Source organism: Panthera leo, chromosome E1 (genome assembly GCF_018350215.1).
Source record: "Panthera leo isolate Ple1 chromosome E1, P.leo_Ple1_pat1.1, whole genome shotgun sequence".
Taxonomy (NCBI): domain Eukaryota; kingdom Metazoa; phylum Chordata; class Mammalia; order Carnivora; family Felidae; genus Panthera; species Panthera leo.
This window is the reverse complement of record NC_056692.1, coordinates 60,707,543-60,726,998: the sequence shown is the minus strand read 5'-3', so window position 1 is coordinate 60,726,998 and position 19,456 is coordinate 60,707,543. Positions and strand designations below refer to the sequence as shown.

At 53.1% G+C, this 19,456-nt stretch overlaps 1 protein-coding gene across 3 annotated transcripts; it reads right to left on the bottom strand.

The window, feature by feature from the left end:
* Positions 1–34: 34 nt before the first annotated feature.
* HEXD (hexosaminidase D) lies at positions 35–19,423 on the bottom strand. Of its 3 annotated transcripts, XM_042915625.1 has the most exons (14): positions 19,337–19,423; positions 18,713–19,139; positions 17,466–17,603; positions 12,018–12,127; positions 10,025–10,112; positions 5,604–5,768; positions 4,905–5,088; positions 3,802–3,873; positions 3,290–3,485; positions 2,739–2,821; positions 1,647–1,725; positions 1,468–1,569; positions 1,182–1,271; positions 35–487 (listed from the first exon to the last, which is right to left on the bottom strand). In XM_042915625.1, the coding sequence occupies exons 3-14, from the start codon at positions 17,562–17,564 to the stop codon at positions 277–279; spliced, it is 1,479 nt and encodes a 492-aa protein (XP_042771559.1). In that variant the 5' UTR covers positions 17,565–17,603; positions 18,713–19,139; positions 19,337–19,423; the 3' UTR covers positions 35–276. The 3 variants fall into 3 exon arrangements, with proteins under 3 accessions (XP_042771559.1, XP_042771561.1, XP_042771562.1); XM_042915627.1 differs by lacking the exon at positions 1,182–1,271; XM_042915628.1 differs by lacking the exons at positions 12,018–12,127; positions 18,713–19,139; positions 19,337–19,423 and having other exon boundaries at positions 17,466–17,549.
* Positions 19,424–19,456: the final 33 nt, after the last annotated feature.

Sequence of the window (19,456 nt, the reverse complement as noted above, 5' to 3'; positions counted from 1 at the left end):
CCTTTGCTGGGCCCCCAGGGTGAGGAGGGTCTTGGACCCCTGTGCAGGCCTGACTGCAGCCAGCCAGACCCATGGCAGTTCTAGCTTCCACTCCCTTTATTTCAAAAGAGCCGAAGCTCCCACACAGACTAGCAAGTAGGCCCGGCACATCATGCCTTCCATTGGCCTTTCCAACGACGGCGGTCCGCGCCGTGGGTGCTGCCCGTGGCCGGCGGTCCCAGGCGCCTGGCAGACCTAGGGGGGCCCCAGGGGATGGCTCAGGCTCGGCCCCTCCCCTCAGGGGTCCTGACCCGAGTGTGGGCTGGGGCCGGGGCCGGGGCCGGGGCCGGCGCTGGCCGCCTCCCTGAGGTCCTGCACCAAAGCCTGCAGCCGCTGCAAGCTGGGCCGCGCGTTCTCCTCCAGCCACTCCTCCACGGCGTCCGGGTAGAAGACACGATGCAGGGCGGCCTCCAGCTCCTGCACCAAGGTGCTCCACCTGGCCAGGAGGCTGAGGACCAGAGCCCGTGGTGAGCCCGCCTGCCGGGCACCCCTGGGTGACAGCTCACACCATGTGCGCCACGCTCACATTCCGAACAACCCTACAGGTCGGTACGGTTCTGTGCCTCAGTTTGCCCATCCATGAAACATGGCTATTAGTGCCCACCTCACAGTGTTGTTGGGGATAAATGAGTGACTATTGTGTTTTCACATCTAAAACTGGAATGCTCTTTACATCTAGCTGGCAGGGTTTTTCTTTATGTGTGAACCTGACAGCATCTGATGGCATCTAACCCTCCGTGGACACTGAGTTGGCCTTGGCTCAGAGCTGTGAGCCAGGAGAGCCCGGGGGCAGGGGGGCTGGCTGGCTGCCTGGGACTCTGTCCCCACGGTGCGGGGGGGGGGGGGGGGGGGGGGCGGGGCAGGGAGGAGATGTGGGGCATGCGCCAGCAGCAAGGCCAGGACAGGTCTCCAGCAGGTCTGGCTCCATGATGAGCCCTGGGCCCTCACCTTCTCAGGTGGGAATGTCCTAGCCTCTAACACTGAAGGCACAGCAGTCAGCAAAGCTGACTCCCCTAGGAATTCGTGGCCGCAATACCTACAGAGCTTGTCTTAGTTCAAAGCCAGTAGCCACAGAAAGCTGTCATCGGGCGGCAGAGGACGCGCAGCCCTGGGGGTGGGCACCGCGGGGAGGGGGCGGCTACCTGAGCGCCTGGGGCTGGATGTGCTGGACCATGACCGGGTGGATGAGCTTCCGCCCGCGGTGATAGGGGCTGAACCAGCCGGTCACGTACCTGCAGGCAGTCCGCACAGGCAGACCCGCTGCAGCTGACATGTCTGCCTCACGGTGGTTTTAAGATCCCACTTCTAAGAAACTTAGGAGTCTGGGAGGCATTTTAAACAGTCGCTTGCCCCCGGAAGTCTGTCTGTGGCCACCCTCACCCTGTCCCGGGGGGAGTGCGGGGTGGGGCTCAGCCCCTGCCTGCTCACCTGTCCCTCTCCAGGAGCGTGTCCACAGAGCTGCGCAGGTGGAGGCCGACGTGCGTGATGAGGGCCAGGATGTCGCTGCCAGGGAAGGAGCCGGCCCCCTCGCTGCACGGAGAGCCACCGTGCTGAGACGGGTCCACAGAGTGCGAGGGCAGAGGCAGGGCTGGGGGTGGGCAGGTTACCTCATAAGATCAGTTATTTCTAGGCTTGAGATCCCAAGAAAGTTCTCCACTCTTGCTTTAACGTCTTCGGTAAAGCCTCCTGCAACCAACCACAGATGGAGGTGGTTGGAGGGGCCTCTGGAGGGGAGCGAGGCAGGGGCCCTGTGCCACGGTGCTGGCCTGGTGGTGGGCAAAGTGGCCAAGGAGGCCAGCATGCAGGTGCCAGCCCCAAGGAGACCTCGGGGACAGATGGGCCCGTGGCTTCTTATTAAACACACGAAAACGGGCTCATTATGCTAAGAACAAGAAAACAGAGAATCAGGAGCAGCGACACCCCTCGGGAGACCGCCGGCTGTGCCTCCGGCGCCCCCACGGTGTCCCGGGTGCACGCAGCACCTGGCAAGTGTGGTTTCTCACACGTGGAGCCGTCCCGAGCAACTGGAAAGAACCAGAGAGGCCAGCAAGCACCACTGTGGGCCGGGCTCCACGTCAGTGTGGGTGGACACATGCCACTGGTGCAGGAGGGCGCCAGCTGGGAGGGCAGGAGGCCTGTGTCCGCGGAGGGTGGAGGGCTCCACAGCAGCAGTGCCCTCCACGGAGCAGGGAAGCTGAAGCCAGCGCCCAGCACGAACGGGGTGTCCGCTGGGGTGTCCCTGTGCCTTCCTCCTAGCGGTTCACAACCACCGCTTCAGAAGCCATCGAAGAGAGCGGAGGGCGGGTGTCTGTGCTTTTCCTGCTGCATGCAGCCTGCACGCAGTCTGGGAGCCGGGCCTGCTCCCCCCAGGGCCTCCCACACCTTTCTGCACCAGCACCACGTGCGCCAAGCAGTCCTGTGGTTCAGGTGCACATGGTTCTGTGCCATCTGCGAGTCCCCGTCTCTGCCAAAGTGGCAAGTGCTGGGGCCAGCCCGGGCATTCAGTGGATTTACATAGCAAGGGCCCTTTTCTGCACCTCGCCCATGGTGAATTTCCTTCACGGGCTCTCTGGGGGCAGCAGGGGAGGGGGGTGGCTGAGCCCCCCTCTGCTGGTGTGAAAGACCAGAGTCCAGCCCCAAGGAGACACAGTCGGCGGCATCAGGCACTCCCGCCACCCGGGAGGAGCAGGAGACCGTACCGTGTAGGAGCGACTGCAGACAGACGGCCAGGGACGGGATTCCCACGGGCAGCAACTCGCACAGCACGGAGAAGTGATCGTACCTAAGTGCAGGGGAGAGGGGCGCTCAGCTCCCGCTTGCACACGAGACAGAGCTGGCTGCTGCCTCTGGAAACATCCCACCCAGAAGGCCCTGCCTGGGGGCCCGCAGCTGCCTCCGCCTCTGCCCTCCCGGGCGCAGCAATGGACCAGGCCTTGGTCCGGAGGAGGGGTTCACGTGCCGCTCCGCTTTTCAAATGGTGTGAAATCCCCAAGAAGCCAAAATCTGTCCCCATGCCCGCCATATGTGAGACAAGTCACGTGTGGCCCCCTGGAGGCAGGGCTGCCGAAGTGGCCCTCTGCAGAGTCTGGGGGCTGGCTGGCCGTGGGGTGTGAGGCGCCCAGGCGCCTCCCCTCTGACCGAGGCCCAGAATGGATGGGCCACGGAGGGGTGGTCGTCCCGGGCAGCAGCGCTGCTTCGACCCTCCGAGCAGGTCGGCCCGGGAGCTTCCCCGGGGCCTGGGTGGCCTTACCTCTGCCAGCCGGTCAGGACGATGCCCTGCAGCATGTCTGCGGGCCCGCTGGCCGCCACCTGCAGCCACTGCACATTGTTTCTGAGGTGGTGCTCGATAGGGGTCAGGGCCTGGCTCGCCCCTGTGGCCCCCTTGAAGGCACTGGCGGCCCACAGCCGGAGAAAACCACACCTGCGGTACTTTTCCATGAGGAGAGCTGAGTGAGAGAGTGTACGGTGTGACCGGCCCGGGGCCCGAGGGGCCGTGGCCGCAGAGCCCAGACACTGAGAAGCCAGGAGGAGCCCACAACCGGGCAGGCTTAAATCTCAGTGAGAGAAGAGACTCGTGGAAAATACCACAGAGGACAGGCTATCCCGGTGTGACCCGCGGCAGGACGTGTGCCAGGGGGCTCCCGGGGCTCACGTGGGAGGGGTCTGAGTGCAAGCTGAGGCGGTTAGCAGGATTCTGATGAACCTGAAGCCCCTGGGCCGCCAGGGCTCCAGGGTCTCAGAGGCCGTGGCCAGGTCACTGACCTTTGCCGTGGATGTCCAGGTCGGCCCCGTAGTCCCAGAGCACGGGCTCCACCAGCTGTGGCACCCCTGATGCTGGGGGCAGAGAGAGGCTGTGAGCTGAGGCCCGTCTGGACACATCCTGGCAGCCCACAGGCCTTGCATTACAACGGAGCACAGGCTGTCTTGTTTAGGGGGCATGAGTTGTTTTTTTTTTTTTAACGTTTATTATTGAGAAACAGAGAGAGACAGAGCACGAGCATGGGAGGGGCTGAGAGAGAGGGAGACACAGAATCCGAAGCAGGCTCGAGCTCACGAACTGTGAGATCATGACCTGAGCCGAAGTCAGAAGCTTAACTGACTGAGCCACCCAGGCGCCCCAGCGGGGTGTGGATTTTGAGAACAGACTCGAAACAGTTGAGTTCTTGACAGTAAATGTCGCAACCATGAAGCCAGCCAACTTTGGAAATGACCAGACTCTGGGAGTTCTGTAAAAAGCGAACCCCCAGTCTCGGGTCCCAGAGCTTCCTACGAGGGGGAAAGGCTCTGTCTGTGTGTGACGGTGGGGGCGCTAGGACTAGTGCAGTAGGAACACATTACTCCTTGGATTTAATTCTACTTAGTCCTAGTGAGAACCCAAGTGGCCACACCTGGGGAGGGCTGCTGCCACGGACACACCCCAGTCCTGCAGAAGTGGGGGCAGTGGCTAGGCTCCAGGCCGAGGCTGTGACTGGACCATGGGGTATGTCTCTGTCTCATCCCAGAGCCTCAGCCACGACCCCTGCAGGGCTGGCCACAGGGCTGTGTGAGGCTGAGGCGGTTAGAGGCACCAGACACTCAAGGCCCAGTGGGACCCTTTCGCCCCCATCCCCCATTAGGGCCCCACGGCTACTCTCCATTCAGACTCATCACTTTGTAAGCCTACAAGACTCTAAAATGCCTTCTGGAGGAATGGCCCTTTTGTGTGAGAAAATCTAGAAAGTGGCTCTAAGGGGGTTGCCTGGAGAGAGCACTTCGGGGCAGGGGTCCTAGAGTGCTCCCCCCTCCCCAGACCAGGGTCCTGGGAGCCGCTGGCCTCCTTACTCCCTACTCCTGGCACCAGAAGCCCGGGGGATGGGCCTGCCAACCTGAGAGCTGGTCCTCGGGGATGGCCCGCAGCATGTCGTCCCACACCAGTGGCGTCGTGGCGGGGTGCCGAGCCAGCACGTGGCAGGCCACCGCCTTCATGTGGGACAGACACAGTCTTGCTTTGGTGTTATGCTCCTGTCGCAGCCACCGTCTCGAGGCCTCACCCTCTCCAAGATAATAGACCTGGAAGGAAACACAGGCCCGCCTCCGGATCGCCCGGCCTCACTGCAGACACACTTGGGAGAGAGACCGCGCTCATGCCATGTCTGACGGATCTCAGTGGCAGCTGCCTGTGGGGAGGAGCTGGTGAGGGGGGGCCCTCCTTCTACACCGAGACCTAACTTCCACTCAAGATTTCCTCTGAACATTCACAGCAGCCCGAAGGCAGAGCTAACCTGAGTGTCTGCCAGCCAACGGGTACATAAAGCACATGGGGGCTGGCTCTGCCCCTGCCGGGGGCGAGGACAGCACGGCTGTCTCAGGCCACAGGCCATCCCTCGTCCAGCTCCGTGGCTCTGCCCGCATGAGGTCACGGGTCAGCTGGGAGGGATGACCTGGCTTTATCCTTCGTCCTTTGGTACATTGACTACTTTTGTACGTAAGAGAATACCCCACAAAGTGGGACCAGGAGCAGGGGCTGCGGCAGGAGGGACGCCCGGTGGGTGAGGCTCAGGCAGAAGAACCGTCGAAGGACCCACCTCGTCGCAGCCGACGTGGAGCCACCGGGCGCCCGGGTGCAGCTCCATGACCTGGCTGATCATGGCTCCCACCAGAGCCAGGGACTCCGCCTCATGGGGGTTCAGGGTGTTAGGGAAGAGCGCCACTTCTCGGAGGTGAGCGAGAGCCTCGTGCTTCAGCACAAACTGCGGAGAGATGACAGGAGGTGACAGGAGGTGACAGACGCTGCAGCCACCCTGCGGAGTCACAGGCAGGGCCTGCTCCAGGTCCCCAAGAGGGCGCTGGCGGGCCGGGCTGAGCCCCTGTTTCCTCCCAGTCTGCCCGGGCTGGGAGAAGAACACGAGAACCAGGCTGCACGGGCTGTTCAGTACGGTACAGACGTCAGCACGTCCTCCCCTGAACACGTGCAGAACGGAACACTGGTCAAAACAGCCATTTCAGGGCTCTGGACGTGAACCAAAGGTGAACACCACACCTGAAGCCTGCTAGCACTGTGGTAAGAACAGAGAGTCTGCGGCCCCCCCACCACCACCCGGCGCTGGCTGAGCGCAGACCCCCTGGGGCCACCGTCTGTGAAAGCGGCAAAGTCCCCGAACTCTGCGGTCCTCATGGTGTGTGTGTGTGGGGGGGTGGCGGCTACCACCAGCCAGAAATGAGATGGGTGACCGTGGAAAGGAGAGCCGTGCACACACGGCTGAGGCAGGGGACTGGGTGAACTCCCAGAGCCCCCAGTGCCTGCAGCACAGGGTGGGTCCTGACGGCTCAAGCACACGGCTTCCTGGGCCCTGGCTGACCACCAGCCATAAAGACAGAGGGGTGGCCCCTAGGAAGCCAGGCCAAAAATATAAATTAGAATAAAACACTATGGGGTGCCTGGGTGGCTCAGTTGATTAAGTATCTGACTTCAGCTCAGGTCATGATCTCACAGTTCATGGGTTCTAGCCCTGTGTCAGGCTCTGTGCTGACAGCTCAGCCTGGAACCTGCTTCAGATTCTGTGTCTCCCTCTCTCTCTGCCCCTCCCCCACTTGTACTCTGTCTCTCAGTCTCTCAAAAATAAATAAACTGTTAAAAGAAGAATTTTAAATAATGTATAGGGGCACCTGGGTGGCTTAGTCGGTTAAGCGTCCAGCTTCAGCTCAAGTCATTATCTCATGGTTTGTGAGTTCAAGCCCCATGTTGAGCTCTGTGCTGACAGCTCAGAGCCTGGAGCCTACTTCAAATTTTGTGTCTCCCTCTCTCTGCTCCTCCCCCGTTCATGTTCTGTCTCTGTCTCTCAAAAATAAATAAGCGTTAACGCGCGTGCGCGCGCACACACACACACACACACAGAGGCATCAGTAGCCACACACAGCTGGGGAGACAGGCCTGCAGATTAAATCCAGGCAAGTCCAACCACTTGCAGGGGAAAAAGTCAGATTCTCTATAACATATTATCCGAAATGTCCAATTTTCAACCAAAAAATCATGAGATGTGCAAATAAACAGGAAAGTGGAACCCAGACTCAGGAAAAAAGCCAATGGATAGAAACTAACACTGATGTGGGCCCAAATGTCAGATTTATCGATTACTTCAAAGAAACCATTATGAAAATGTTCCCAGAATTAAACTATAATAATGAAAAATGAAAATCCATTTCATGGGCTCCACAGAAGATTTGAAACATCAGAAGAAACGGTGATTGGGATGACAGACCAATAGGGTCTCCTCAGGCTCAACAACACAGAGAAAAGGTGGGGAGAACAAAGAGACTCGGAGACCCGTGCGGTGACATTAGGTGCCCTAACGCACATGCGAAGGGAGCCCTGGCCAAGAGGAGAGAATGGACACAGAAACACTTGAGGACGTGGCCCAAAACTTCACAAAAGTGATGAAAATAATCTACAGTTCCAAGAAGCTCGACGAGCCCCAGGCAGGATAAATGCACAGAAACCCAGACCTAGAAGTCCTACTAACCAAACCACTACAGCAAGGCAAACGTACACAGGGAGTCCTGAAAGCATCAGGAAAAGAAAAAACTTTGGGAAATAATAACATAAGGAAAGGCTGACAGAGCCTGTTCACGGATCGGAGAAGTCAGCAGAGTAGAGGTAATTTCTCCCCAAGGTGACTTACAGATTTAATACAATTTCAATCAAAATCCCAGCAAGGTTTCTTAAAGACATACAGATAAACTTAGTCTAAAATATATATGGAGAAGCATGAGGCGCCTAGGTGGCTCAGTTAGTTGAGCGTCCGACTCTTGGTTTCGGCTCAGGTCGCGATCTCACGGTTGGTGGGATCAAGCCCCGCGCTGGGCTCTGAGGACAGCCGTGTGGAGCCTGCTTGGGATTCTCTCTCTGCCCCCCTCCCCATGCTCTTTCTCTCTCAAAATAAATCAATGTACATTAAAAATATATATATGGTTCAGAAATGGGCCACAAATAATGTCAACTGATTTTTGACAAAGATACAAAGGCAATTCCAAATTTCAAATTCCAAAGAAAGGATAATCTTCCAATCAGTGGTGCTGGCATGACCAGCCATCTCGAGGGGTCATAGGCTATGTGCAAAACACAATAAACCTCACCCTACACCTCAGGCCTTACAAGGCAAAAGTTGACAAGAATTAAGTCAACATGGACCATAACAGCAAGTGGGAAGTGTGCAAATGTAGAACTTTAGAAGGAAACAGGAAAAATCTTCATGATCTGGTGACTGGCAGAGAAATGACACCAAAAGTACGACCCATCGGAGCAAAGCTGAGAAACTGGACTCATCAAAATTAGAGACTTTTGTTCTTTGAGATACACTAAGACGATGATGACAAAGTACAGATCGGGGGCAAATGCTTGCAAATCACACATCTAACAGACTTGTGTCCAGAATGTCCAGAGAACGTTAAAAACTGAACAGTTCAGAAGACAAAATGTGCAAATACTCATACGGCTATGTCACAAAGTGGGTATCCTGGGGCGCCTGGGTGGCTCATTCAGTTGGGCGGCCAACTACGGCTCAGGTCATGATCTCGCGGTCTGTGAGTTCGAGCCCCTCATCGAGCTCTGTGCTGACAGCTCGGAGCCTGGAGCCTGCTTCGGATTCTGTTCTCCCTCTCTCTCTTCCCCTGCCCTGCTTGCGCTCTGTCTCTCTGTCTCAAAAATAAATAAACATTAAAAAAAATTTTTTTTTAAACCCAAAAAACAAAGGGGGTGTCCTGATGGTACGTAAACACAGGTAAAGGACCTCCTCCAGAAAGGACCAACCTGAGGACACCTTAACTTTGGATTTGCGGCCTCCAGCACAGAGAGAGCACGCTTCCGTAGTCTCAAGTCGCCTGGTTGAAACACTTTACTGCAGTGGCCCCCGGAAACAAATGCACCCTGAGAGCCCCGTAAGGGCCCCCTCAAGGAGCAGGATTGGGAGGCCAGGCTGTGCTCTGGAACGACGGAGAAAGGGGCAGAGGGCACCGCTAGGGGGGCCTTCCAGCAGGTCAGGCGGTAGTTCACACAAGGGTGGAGACGGGGATGGCAGGTGCCAACTCAAGAGCCTGAGGAGCAAAAGCACACGATGGCCCGAACTGCAGGGGTGGGAGGGGTGCCGAACAGGGCAGCGGAGACTGGGTCTGGGGGTCACGGAGCACGGGGAGGGGAGGCAGGAGTGGGCACCGCATTGTCTAGGGAGAGCGTGAGGTGAGGAGGGAGGGTTTCGAGAGAAGCCGTGGGGACCGCCACATCCAGCGGCAGCTACAGGAGAGCACGCTGCCGGCAGAAGTGGCGTCACAGCCGGAAGTGGGGGGCCGGAACAGCGTGGGGTTTGGAAGGGAGCAGCTGGGGCCACGCAAAGCCCGAGACTCAAGTTAAAGGGACGAGAACCCGTGGCTGCATTTAGTGACTCGGAGGACGGGGTGGGGGCGGGGGGGCTGTGGAGATGCTCCGTGGCCCCTGGTGGTGGGAAGTGAGGAGCACAGAGAGCGCATCACGGAGCTGCGACAGGAAGGTTAGAGGCCAGAGGCCTGGGCGGTGGGGGGGGCAGGGGGGTGGGGCGCAGGGGCGGTCCCGGGTGCTCAGCTCGAGAAGGGAAGGGCTGCCCGTGGGTCTAGCAGGTGTATCTGTTAGAGGGAAAAACGGAACCTGCAGCCACTAAGTGTTTAATTTGCTCTTCATTTTTGATGCAGACGTGAAAAATGTTTCCGAAGATCACACAAGAGCTTGGGGAAATATTTTCGGTATTGAATGATGAATACAAGTTAAAAAGTAAAACAACTCGGCCCTCAGGGCTCCATGGGAATCATGCATCCCCCACTGGCTCTTTCCCACCATTCCTGGGACAAAGTCGCTCTGATCTAGAGTCCTGTGCTCTCCGGTCGTTTGCAGGGCAGGGGCTTGCAAGAAAGAGCTGCTCCCTGCCTGTGTACCCCTGAGCCCCACACCTGGGTATCAGGAACCTTTGTCCCTCCCACTTACCTCCATGTGTCCAAATGTCTGTACCAATGGAATGACCTCTAGCTCATTCAGTGCAGCCAGATGCAGGATCTCTTTGATTTCAGGGGGGCTAGAGAGACAAACATCGATCACCCAGAGAGGTTCACACCACCTCCATTCACACGAGAGCTCCAGTTCGCACCACCTCCTGTTCACACCCCAGCCCACGTTCACACACACACACTCATGCTCCTGTTCACGTTCCCTCTCCCTTGTCAGGCTCCAGGGGGACCTCCTTGGGAAACTAGTATGGTCACCATTGGTCACTATTCCAAAAAGTACAAAAGATATGCCTAAGGTTTCAGAGAGGGCTCTCTAGGATTTTGGAAAATGATGCTGTTATGTTCTCAAATAACAGTTTGCTTTTTACTTGCTATTCTTACCCAACCTATAAGAAGCAAGTCATTTTACAAGAAATTAGAAATCATATCCTAGAGCAGGAATGGTAGATGGGCTGAAGGACAAATCTGCCTGCCTGTTTTCACACGCCCCATGACCTAAAAATGGTTTCTGTAGTTTAAAATGGTTGCGAAAAATCAAAAGCGGAATAATATCTTATGACATGTAAAAATTATATGAAACTCGAATTTCAGTACCCACAAACAGCTTTATTGGAACACAGCCGTGCTCACTCATTTACATTATCACCCATGACTGCCTGTGCTCCACAAATGGTTGTAACAGAGGCCAGGTGGGCTGCACAGCCTAAAGTCCTGACTGTCTGGCCCTTTACAGAAAAGCTGGTGACCCCTTTAATAGAGGAAAGAGAAAAGAGCTTCAAGGTTGCGGTGGCGGGACTCAGCCCCGTGGGCGTTAGCTTTCGTCTAAGCACGCCTGAGGGCAGGAATGCTCCAGGTGGTGAGGACAGCACCCAGGAGGGCTAGTTGCCCACTGCGTTACCAGCTGTCGTTCATGAATTTATCTCAAAAACAAAATGATTTCCAGTTTCTGTATGTGTTTGAACCATTTCTTAAGTTAATCAGTTCTCTGAATGTATTGATTTTAAATAGACCTTTTTCAAGCTTCACAGGTACCCCAGCACTTTTTCCACTTGAAAAAACACACTAAATAAACAAAAGGTGTTCACTGTATGAAGAAAAACAGAATAGTGTGAAAAGACACCTCACTGCAATGTTAACACTCTGAGCATGCGCATGGGGCATGGACATTTTGGGGAGTTCTGACATAGAGCCAAACCTCCCTCCAGAACGGTGGGGTGCTTCAGAGCCTACCAGTGGGAGGTTTGCTTTTTCTGACCTTGTGAACACAGAGCATTAGAACTTTTTAAAAAGTTTCACCAATTGGATAGCCAAAATGGTGTTTGACTTGTTGTTTTAATTTACTTTATTACTATCGTATGCTTATCGGACATTTTAATTTCTTTTGGGGGATCTGCCCGTTAAGATCCTTTGCTCATTTTCCTTTTGGGTTATTTGTTATTGATTTACATGGACACCGTAACTCTAGGGGCGCCTGGGTGGCTCAGTCGGTTGAACATCCAACTTTAGCTCAGGTCATAATCTCATGGTTTGTGAGTTCGAGCTCCACATTGGGCTGTCTTCTGGCAGCACAGAACCTGCTTTCAGATCCTCTGTCTCCCTCCCTCTCAAAAATAAACATTAAAAAAATCATAAAATGGACACCATAACTCTAAAGCCCGGCAAGGTACACCCACAACCACTGTATCTACTTTTACGGATTCTGACCCCCTTTCCTTTGATCTTTGTTTTCCTGATGAGGGTCCCAACCATGGCCTTAAAGAGCAGCATCCCCTTCCCCACCCCCCCGCTCTCCCAATCCTCCACCCTCCCCCTAAATGTTTCCAAATTCTCTTCAGTGAGTGTGTTTTACTTTCGTAACTAAGACAGGCGTTTCAAAGCCAGACTTGGGCTGCCCCACCACTGCCAAACCCTCGCCTGCCCTGCTCACACTTCCAGGCGGCCCCAAGCAGCCGCTTTCTCCGTGGCTGGGGTACCTGTACGCGTGCTTGGCCCTCAGCAGCCTCAGGTGGCCCTCGTAGGGAAACATGTCTTCATACTCAAGGAGCAGCCCATTGGCGCCCAGGGCATGGAACAGAGGAAAGACCTGGGGGAACAGGGATGCTGTGAGGATGCGACTATCTGAAGGAAGGTGACAGCTGTACCCCATGCGGTCTGCCTTCTTGCTCGAGGGCATGGTTGTAGTTGAGATTCACATTTTTCCTGGAAACGTTTAACCAGAACGCATACTTTGTGTTACACCGAATCGAACTCTCTACCATCAAGTCTTCACTTGACACAGGGTGTCTGCACCTGTGGAGCAGAGGCGCAGCTCAGCCTGCGGACAGCGAGGGGCTGAGGGCGTGGCAGGAAATGTCCCCACCTCCTCCTCTACCTTTATTTCAAAGGGTATGACTTCCTATTCTCAACGATTTTCAGGACTAGTTCATGTCTACCATACACAGACCTGAGATTTCTTTCTGGTCTGATGTCAAGGCCAGGGTGGAAAAGAACACACCTTGGGCGCTGCTGGAGGGGCCTCCTGCAGGTATCTGAAATAGCAGCCCCTCCCTGGATGATGGTCGTTGCGGGTTCCACAAGATTTTAACACTCCTGTTGATGTATCTGTCAAGCTTTCTCTCTCCACAAGTGTGGGGACATTCTGACGCAAGCTGGATGGAAGGAGCAAAGGAGCCTGGGGCTAAAACTTAGCTGTAGAAAGTTCATAATCAGTAGTAGACTGCAAATTACAAAGAGAGGTAGACAGATTGTGGAAAGGAAAGAGCTCATGCAGGTCAGGCGTGTGGATATCGCAACATAATGGTCTCGGTATCTTCCATTTTCCTCAGCATTTTTCCCTCCGGTTTCCTTCTTAGCCTGTCGTGGCCATCTGACCACCACAGCCGTTTGGCACTTCGACCGTTGGGGTTGGTGGTGATCCTCTGTGTTGTGGGTGGTGGGGAGGCTGTGGGGCCGGGCGGCCTGGCTGTCCCCAGCACACACTCCGTCCGGCACTGGACCCAGCTGGGAAGAAGGTCTTCACTGTGAAACCGCACAAGCATGCACACACGTGACAGACTAGGCCCCTGTGTCCTGCTGTCAAGACTCAAAATCGTTTTACCTAATTTCCACTTTTCTGACTAGAATATTTCTAAGCAAATCCCGGACAACACAATTGTTCACCTATAAGTAATTCAACACATATCGCTGACAAAGACTTTTCACAAAAGCACAACTATAGCAACTATCCCACCTAACCAAACCACTCTTTAATATCATCCACGTTCAAATTTTCCGTCTAGAATCTTTTCACGTGCACCTTAAGCCCAGTCCAGACGACACCCACACACTGCACTGTTTTAACAGATTTTTTAAGGTTCTCTGATTTTTAACGGTACCCTTTTTTTAATTTGAATTTGAAATTTTAATTTGAAATTTATTTGTTGAGGAAATCGAGTCCCTTGTTTCGCATGGTTTCCCAAATTTTGGATTTGATGGGCGGTATTCTTAAGATGTCCCTTCGTGTGTTTCCTGTTCTCGTGTGTGCTGGCGGTTAGACATGAAGGTGAGATTAGATCCAGGTTTCATTCTTTTGGCAAGAGTACTTCATAGATGCTTCTAGAAATCACAAGTCTGGCTGCTCCACTGGAGTGATGTCAGGCTGATCAGTGGGTTCAGGGGCATCAGCCAGACCCATGCCTTGAACTTCTGCCCAATGGTTTCAACTACCACTGACATTACCTAGGGCACCCTGAACAGGAACTGTGAGGTGGTGACTTTCCAATGACGTCATTCCTCATGTCTGTTGGCTGGAACGCTTCCTTAGGGTAGAATTTTCTCTCGGCAATTATTTGGTTACTCCAGCCCTGCCACTGCTGCCGCTGGTGGTTCTTCAGTAAATTCTCTTGGATGTTTACAATAGCTGGTCTGTAGCTTTTGTACCATGAAGACCATTTTGGTTGGATACAAAATCCTTGATTCATGTTTCATTTTCTTGAGTACCTTAAATATGTTCTTCCTTGTCTTCTGTCATAAAATGTTGCTGTCAAATATCTGGTGCCAGCCTAATTTTCCTTCCCTCATACAGAACTTGGGCCTTCTTCCTGTGTGCCCAAAGGAGTTGTTCATTTTCATTTTCTTTAATCCGATACCTTTACCAAAGGATGCCTTAGTGCCCGTCATCCTAGGTATACAGTATGCCCTTTCCACATGCAGACCCAAGTATTCTTTAATTTCACAAAAGCGTTTTTGAATTGTAGTTTCTGAGCATTTGTCCTAGAGCACTGCTTTGGTTCCCTGCTCTGAGGACTGTTGAGCATGGCTGAGATACAGCGTCTTCCTCATCAAGAGGTGGGGTCTACCCCCAGCCTGGAATCTGGGCTGACATGGACTTGCTTTACCAAGAATCACGCAAGGCCCAGGACGGCTTGCGACTCTGGAGCCTAAATGCTGCCCTGTGACTGCCGTGCAGACCGGAGGCTGGCCTACCCTCCGTGAGGCCAGGCACCCACGTGGAGCAGAACTGAGGGGCCCAGCGGACAGCCAGCACCAACTGCTGGACATGTAAGGCCATCTGGGACCGTCTGGCATTCCTAGTTGTCAGGGGACTGCGAACACAGGAGGGAACCGGGGCAGACCGGCAGAGCCACCCACCAGACCAAAGAAACAGACGGAAGGAATTGCTGTCTGAAGCCTCTGATTTTGGGGTGGTCGACCCCCCAGCAGCAGGTCACTGAGGCAGTGGCTCCAGCAGCAGGGGAGCTGGACCTTCTTGGCTTATCTTCTGCATTTATCAATTTGTTACAACGCTTTTTATCTCTTCATGTGTGACATTTTCTTCTTCGTTATTTACTTCCCAAGAGTGTGCTTTCCACGGTGTGTGCTCACTTCTGTCCTTCTAGTTTAGTCTCTGACTTTGTTTCCTTTTTTGTCATAACTCATTCCTGAGCCTGGTAAGCGGTTGCTCTGTACCCTTCTGTCTGGCTATTACTTGCTGGGCTTCTCTCCTTCTGATTTACACTGTTTGCTCATAGCTCCTATCATTTTCTTAATGTCTTTTATCTTATTTTGAAATATTACATACGGCTTCATCTGCTCTGCGGTCGCATCTTCCTGGTGCACCTTTGTCATTATGGTCTTCCTGAGATCATGATTCTCTTTTTTCTTACAATGCCTGTGTATGATATTTAACCACAATCCTTTTCTGCTACTCATGTTTTTTATTTAAAAAGTTAAAAAAAATTTTTTTTACATTTATATGTATTTTTTTTTTAATTTTCTTTATTTTTAAAAATTTACATCCAAATTAGTTAGCATATAGTGCAACAATGATTTCAGGAGTAGATTCCTTAATGCCTCTTACCCATTTAGCCCATCCCCCCTCCCACAACCCCTCCAGTAACCCTGTTTGTTCTCCATATTTATGAGTCTCTTGTGTTTTGTTCCCCCCTCTGTTTTTATATTATTTTTGTATCCCTTTTTTTTTTTTTAAACTTTAGAGAGAGAGCACAAGCAAGGGATAGGGGCAGAGGGAGAGAGAGAGAGACAGAGAGAGAGAGAGAGAGAGAGAGAGAGAGAGGGAACCTGAAGCAGGCTACACATTCAGTGCAGAGCCTGATGCAGGGCTCGATCCCACAACCTTGGGATCATGACCTGAGGTGAAATCAATAGTTGGATGCTGAGCTGACTGAGCTGCTCAGGCACCCCACTACTGCTCAGGTTTTTTTTTTTTAACATTTATTCATCTTTGAGAGACAGAGAGACAGAGCACAAGCGGGGAAGGGGCAGAGAAAGGGGGACACCGAATCCGAAGCAGGCTCCAGGCTCTTAGCTACCAGCACAGAGCCTGACACGGGGCTCGAATTCACGAACTGCGAGATCATAACCTGAGCCAAAGTCGGACATTCAACCGACTGAGCCACCCAGGCGCCCCCCCCTTTTTAAAAAAAAAAAATTTTTTTTCCACTACTGCTCAGGTTTAAATGAGATGTGTTTTCTTGTATTTTTAAGAATAGGTTCTTTTTTTTCTTTTTTTAAGGTTTTTTTTTTTTTTTTTTTTTTTTTTAAGTTTATTTTGAGAGAGAACGTGAGCAGGGAAGGGGCAGAGAGAGGGAGAGAGAGAATCCCAAGCAGGCTCCATGCCACCAGCACAGAGCCTGATGCAGGGCTCGGACTCACGAACTGCGAGATCACAACCTGAGCCAAAACCAAGATGCTTAACCACCTGAGCCCTCCAGGTGCCCCTAAGAACAGGTTCTTGTGTTTGGAATGGAGATGGGCCGGTCCAGGGCTCCCCCTCTGTGGTTACAAGAAGAATCAGGAGTTGCAGACACCATGCAGCCACTTCCACAGCACTTGGCCTCTGCATCCCTTCTCTTGGCACTGGAACCTTTCCTCTGCTCTGCTTTCAATGTTCTCGCCCAGCTCACTGTGGATTCTCTTCCCAACGCTGCTGTCTTTAATGCGGGGCTGTCTTTCTAGAAGTTTCTGGAAGGTATTTCTGAGAGCCTTGGGCCTCTGCAACATCTTCTTCTGAGTCTTTCTGCACTCACTCTCAAATTGCAGCCAGTGAAACCTCTCCTCAGTTCTTCTCTCACGGAGGACCTGTACTTGCAGGGCAATTTTCTGGCTTCTCTGGTCTTGGCCCTGTCAGAATTCCTTCCTCGGTCCTCCACCACTGCCTGCCTGGTTACTAATCTCACATGGGTGTTACACTGTTTTGAGGTCTGGCTATACCGCTTGGGGCTCATGGGGACACCCTCCCACCTACTTTTGTTGAAGAGGGTATTAGTTTTCTAGGGCTGCTGTATCAAATCACCACAAACTAGGTGGCTTAATGCAATGAGGATTTAATCTCTCTGAGTTCTACGAGCCAGAAATCAAAAATCAAAGTGTGGGCAGGGTGGTGCTCCAGGGAGGAACCCTTCCTTGCCTCTTCCAGCTCCCAGTGTCCCTGGCAGTCCTGGTGTTCCCTGGCTTATAGATGCATCCCTCCAATCTCTGCTTCGGTCTTCACAGGGTGCCCCACGTCTACGTTTCCCTCTTCTTGTAAGCACATCACTCATGGGATTAGTACTACTCTACTCCTGCAAGGCCTCATCTTATGTCGCTTATAACTGCAAAGACCCTATTTTCAAATGAGGTCACACTCACAGGTACAAGTGGTGAGGGTTTGAACATATCTTTTCTGGGGACACAATTCAGCTCGCAGCAAAGAAGCTGTGGGTTTCTTTTGTTGTTCCCCCTGCCCCCTTTTGCTATCCTAGTTGCTCAGTTTCACAAAGGGATTTGGGGGAAACTCAAAACCTGTGCTGCTTCCAGCATCATGCCCCAGCCTGGAAGCCCGTGGTTGTGCTCTAAATACACATTTCTACAGAATACTGTTTACCACTTTGGAGACCAAAGCCAAGGCAAGGGAGACTGACTAGAGGGAAAGGGGCTCTTACCTCAGAGAGGTAGGAGACCTTTGGTGGAGCTCCTTTAAGGTCCAGATGAACTAATCGCATCTTAAATGGTGAAGAACCTGACATTTCACTATTTGTCATGAAGTCATAGGACAAAATCTCTGGTCTGGGCACTTCTTCCTAGTGGAGAAATTCAAAGTTAGAAGCGGCGGAGGCTCCTTTTTGCCCCTCGGCCTCACACTTTGTGTTTCTGTCCTGACACGCCCAGGTGTGCTTTATCCACTAGGAGGAAACTCATTTTACCAACGTGAAAATGAACCAAGAAATCTACCTCATGTTCAGATAAAGGGACCTCTGCCACTTAATCGTGATGTGCCCCTAACACGGAACAGCACTCGTTTCCTTACAAGATGGCTGTAATAACACAAGTGGCCACAAAATAATTTTGTTTGAAAGACTGTCTTGAGCTGTATGTACCACGCGGGGAAAACAGGCAGGTAGGCGTAAACATTTTTCAGGCCCTACAGTATAATGTTTCTGTGGAAAATTTATCTTCAATTTTACTTTGAAGAGCATTAAAAATCATTTACATTCTAGAGCCCAAGTGAACTTGGTTACGGAGGAAGAAACTGTAAAAATTAAGTCTAGGTCAGAGAAAACCGTCTAGGATTTAAAATAGGCCATGGATAATTTGAAAAATAAGTGAGCCACAAGTATATTAGAGCTGACTAGTTTACATTAAAGTACAGGAAAAGATCTAGAGGGTAATGAAGTAGTTGGGAAAGACTGAAATCTTCCCCCCACTGAATATAAAAACACAAAGGATGAAATGCAAAAAGTGAAAGAAAACCTTTACATGGTGGTCATTTTTACAGTCCACTAATTCAAACTACCCATTCTGTGAACGGATTCACAAACCCCTAACCTCAAGAAATCTATTATAAAGCAGGCAGGATAAAATAGATGCAACAGAAACCTGTTTGGTTTTTGTTTTTTTTTTTTTTAAGAAATTATATTCAAAACAATCGCAATGACAAAATCTTCGAAGCAATTACCTAAGTTACCAGCTGCCGGGTAGATGAGTTTTGTGAACAAGCATTCTGAAATCCGCTTTTAAAGTTGAGTTATTTAAAATCGTACAGACCAATTCCATTCTCCAGGGAACAGACTTAAAAGAAACACTTCCAGGCTGAGGGGTGTGCACTGGTGGTGTGCACATCCCCTCCGGTTCAGAGACAAGCCCTGCTCCCGCCCCCGCAAGCCGAGGTAAGCGAGCACCGACGTCTCACCTGAAACACACACGGTGGCTTAACAACGCGAAATCTCCGCAAAATCTGAAGGAAAAGAAACAGAAGTCAGTGTTTCATCTCTGAAGAGTGTGCGACTCTCTTTGCTCCGGCTCCCTCCTGCACGAAGTCTGCAGAAATGAGACTATCCCGAAGACTGGGGCAGGAGGTCACTGATCAGCCTCTCCGCTGGGTGTGCACCCGACGCTGATGGCACCCCGAATGGCACCCGAGCTGCACTCCGCTGCCCAGTTTCGGGAGTGTGGGCAGGCCTTTCAGACCAGCAAGTGTGTGAACATTTTCCCTCCGGGTGCTCGCCTTCTCCTGACTCCGTCCTCGCGCATGAACCTCTCTGGTAGCTGCGCTCCTTCGGGACCAGGCTGCTGGCGGGGCTGGGTGAGCGGTGCCTTCTCACCCACTGGACGAGGTCCTGTGCGGAAACAGAAAGCTGCACACCAGCTGGGCCCTCGCGAGGTACGCGTGCGCGGAGCACCAGCCGGGCCCAGCACCCCAGGCGTGGCGCGGGCCCCAGGGAAGGAAACGGAGACCCCGGGAGGAGGGCTTGGAGACCTCTGAGAAGGGCCCGGAGACCCCGGCAGGAGGGCGCGCACGCGGACGAGAACGCACTTCTGACTGCAGGCTCTGAGGCTCAGCGCGTTCCGAGGACGGAGAGGCGGGCGGGGGGCGCGCGGGTGGGCGGGGTGTCCGGCGAGGTGCGCGCCCAGGTCCGCGGCGCCCCGCCCTGCT

What these genes read in the sequence shown, in the direction of transcription:
- HEXD (XM_042915625.1), bottom strand. Translation starts at nt 17,564, where the DNA reads ATGACAAATAGTGAAATGTCAGGTTCTTCACCATTTAAGATGCGATTA. An exon ending in AGGTCTCCTACCTCTCTGAG is followed by an intron (nt 12,128 to 17,465) that starts GTAAGAGCCCCT and finishes CTGTTCCCCCAG; the next exon opens with GTCTTTCCTCTGTTCCATGC. An exon ending in CCCCGAGGACCAGCTCTCAG is followed by an intron (nt 3,874 to 4,904) that starts GTTGGCAGGCCC and finishes CTCTGCCCCCAG; the next exon opens with CATCAGGGGTGCCACAGCTG.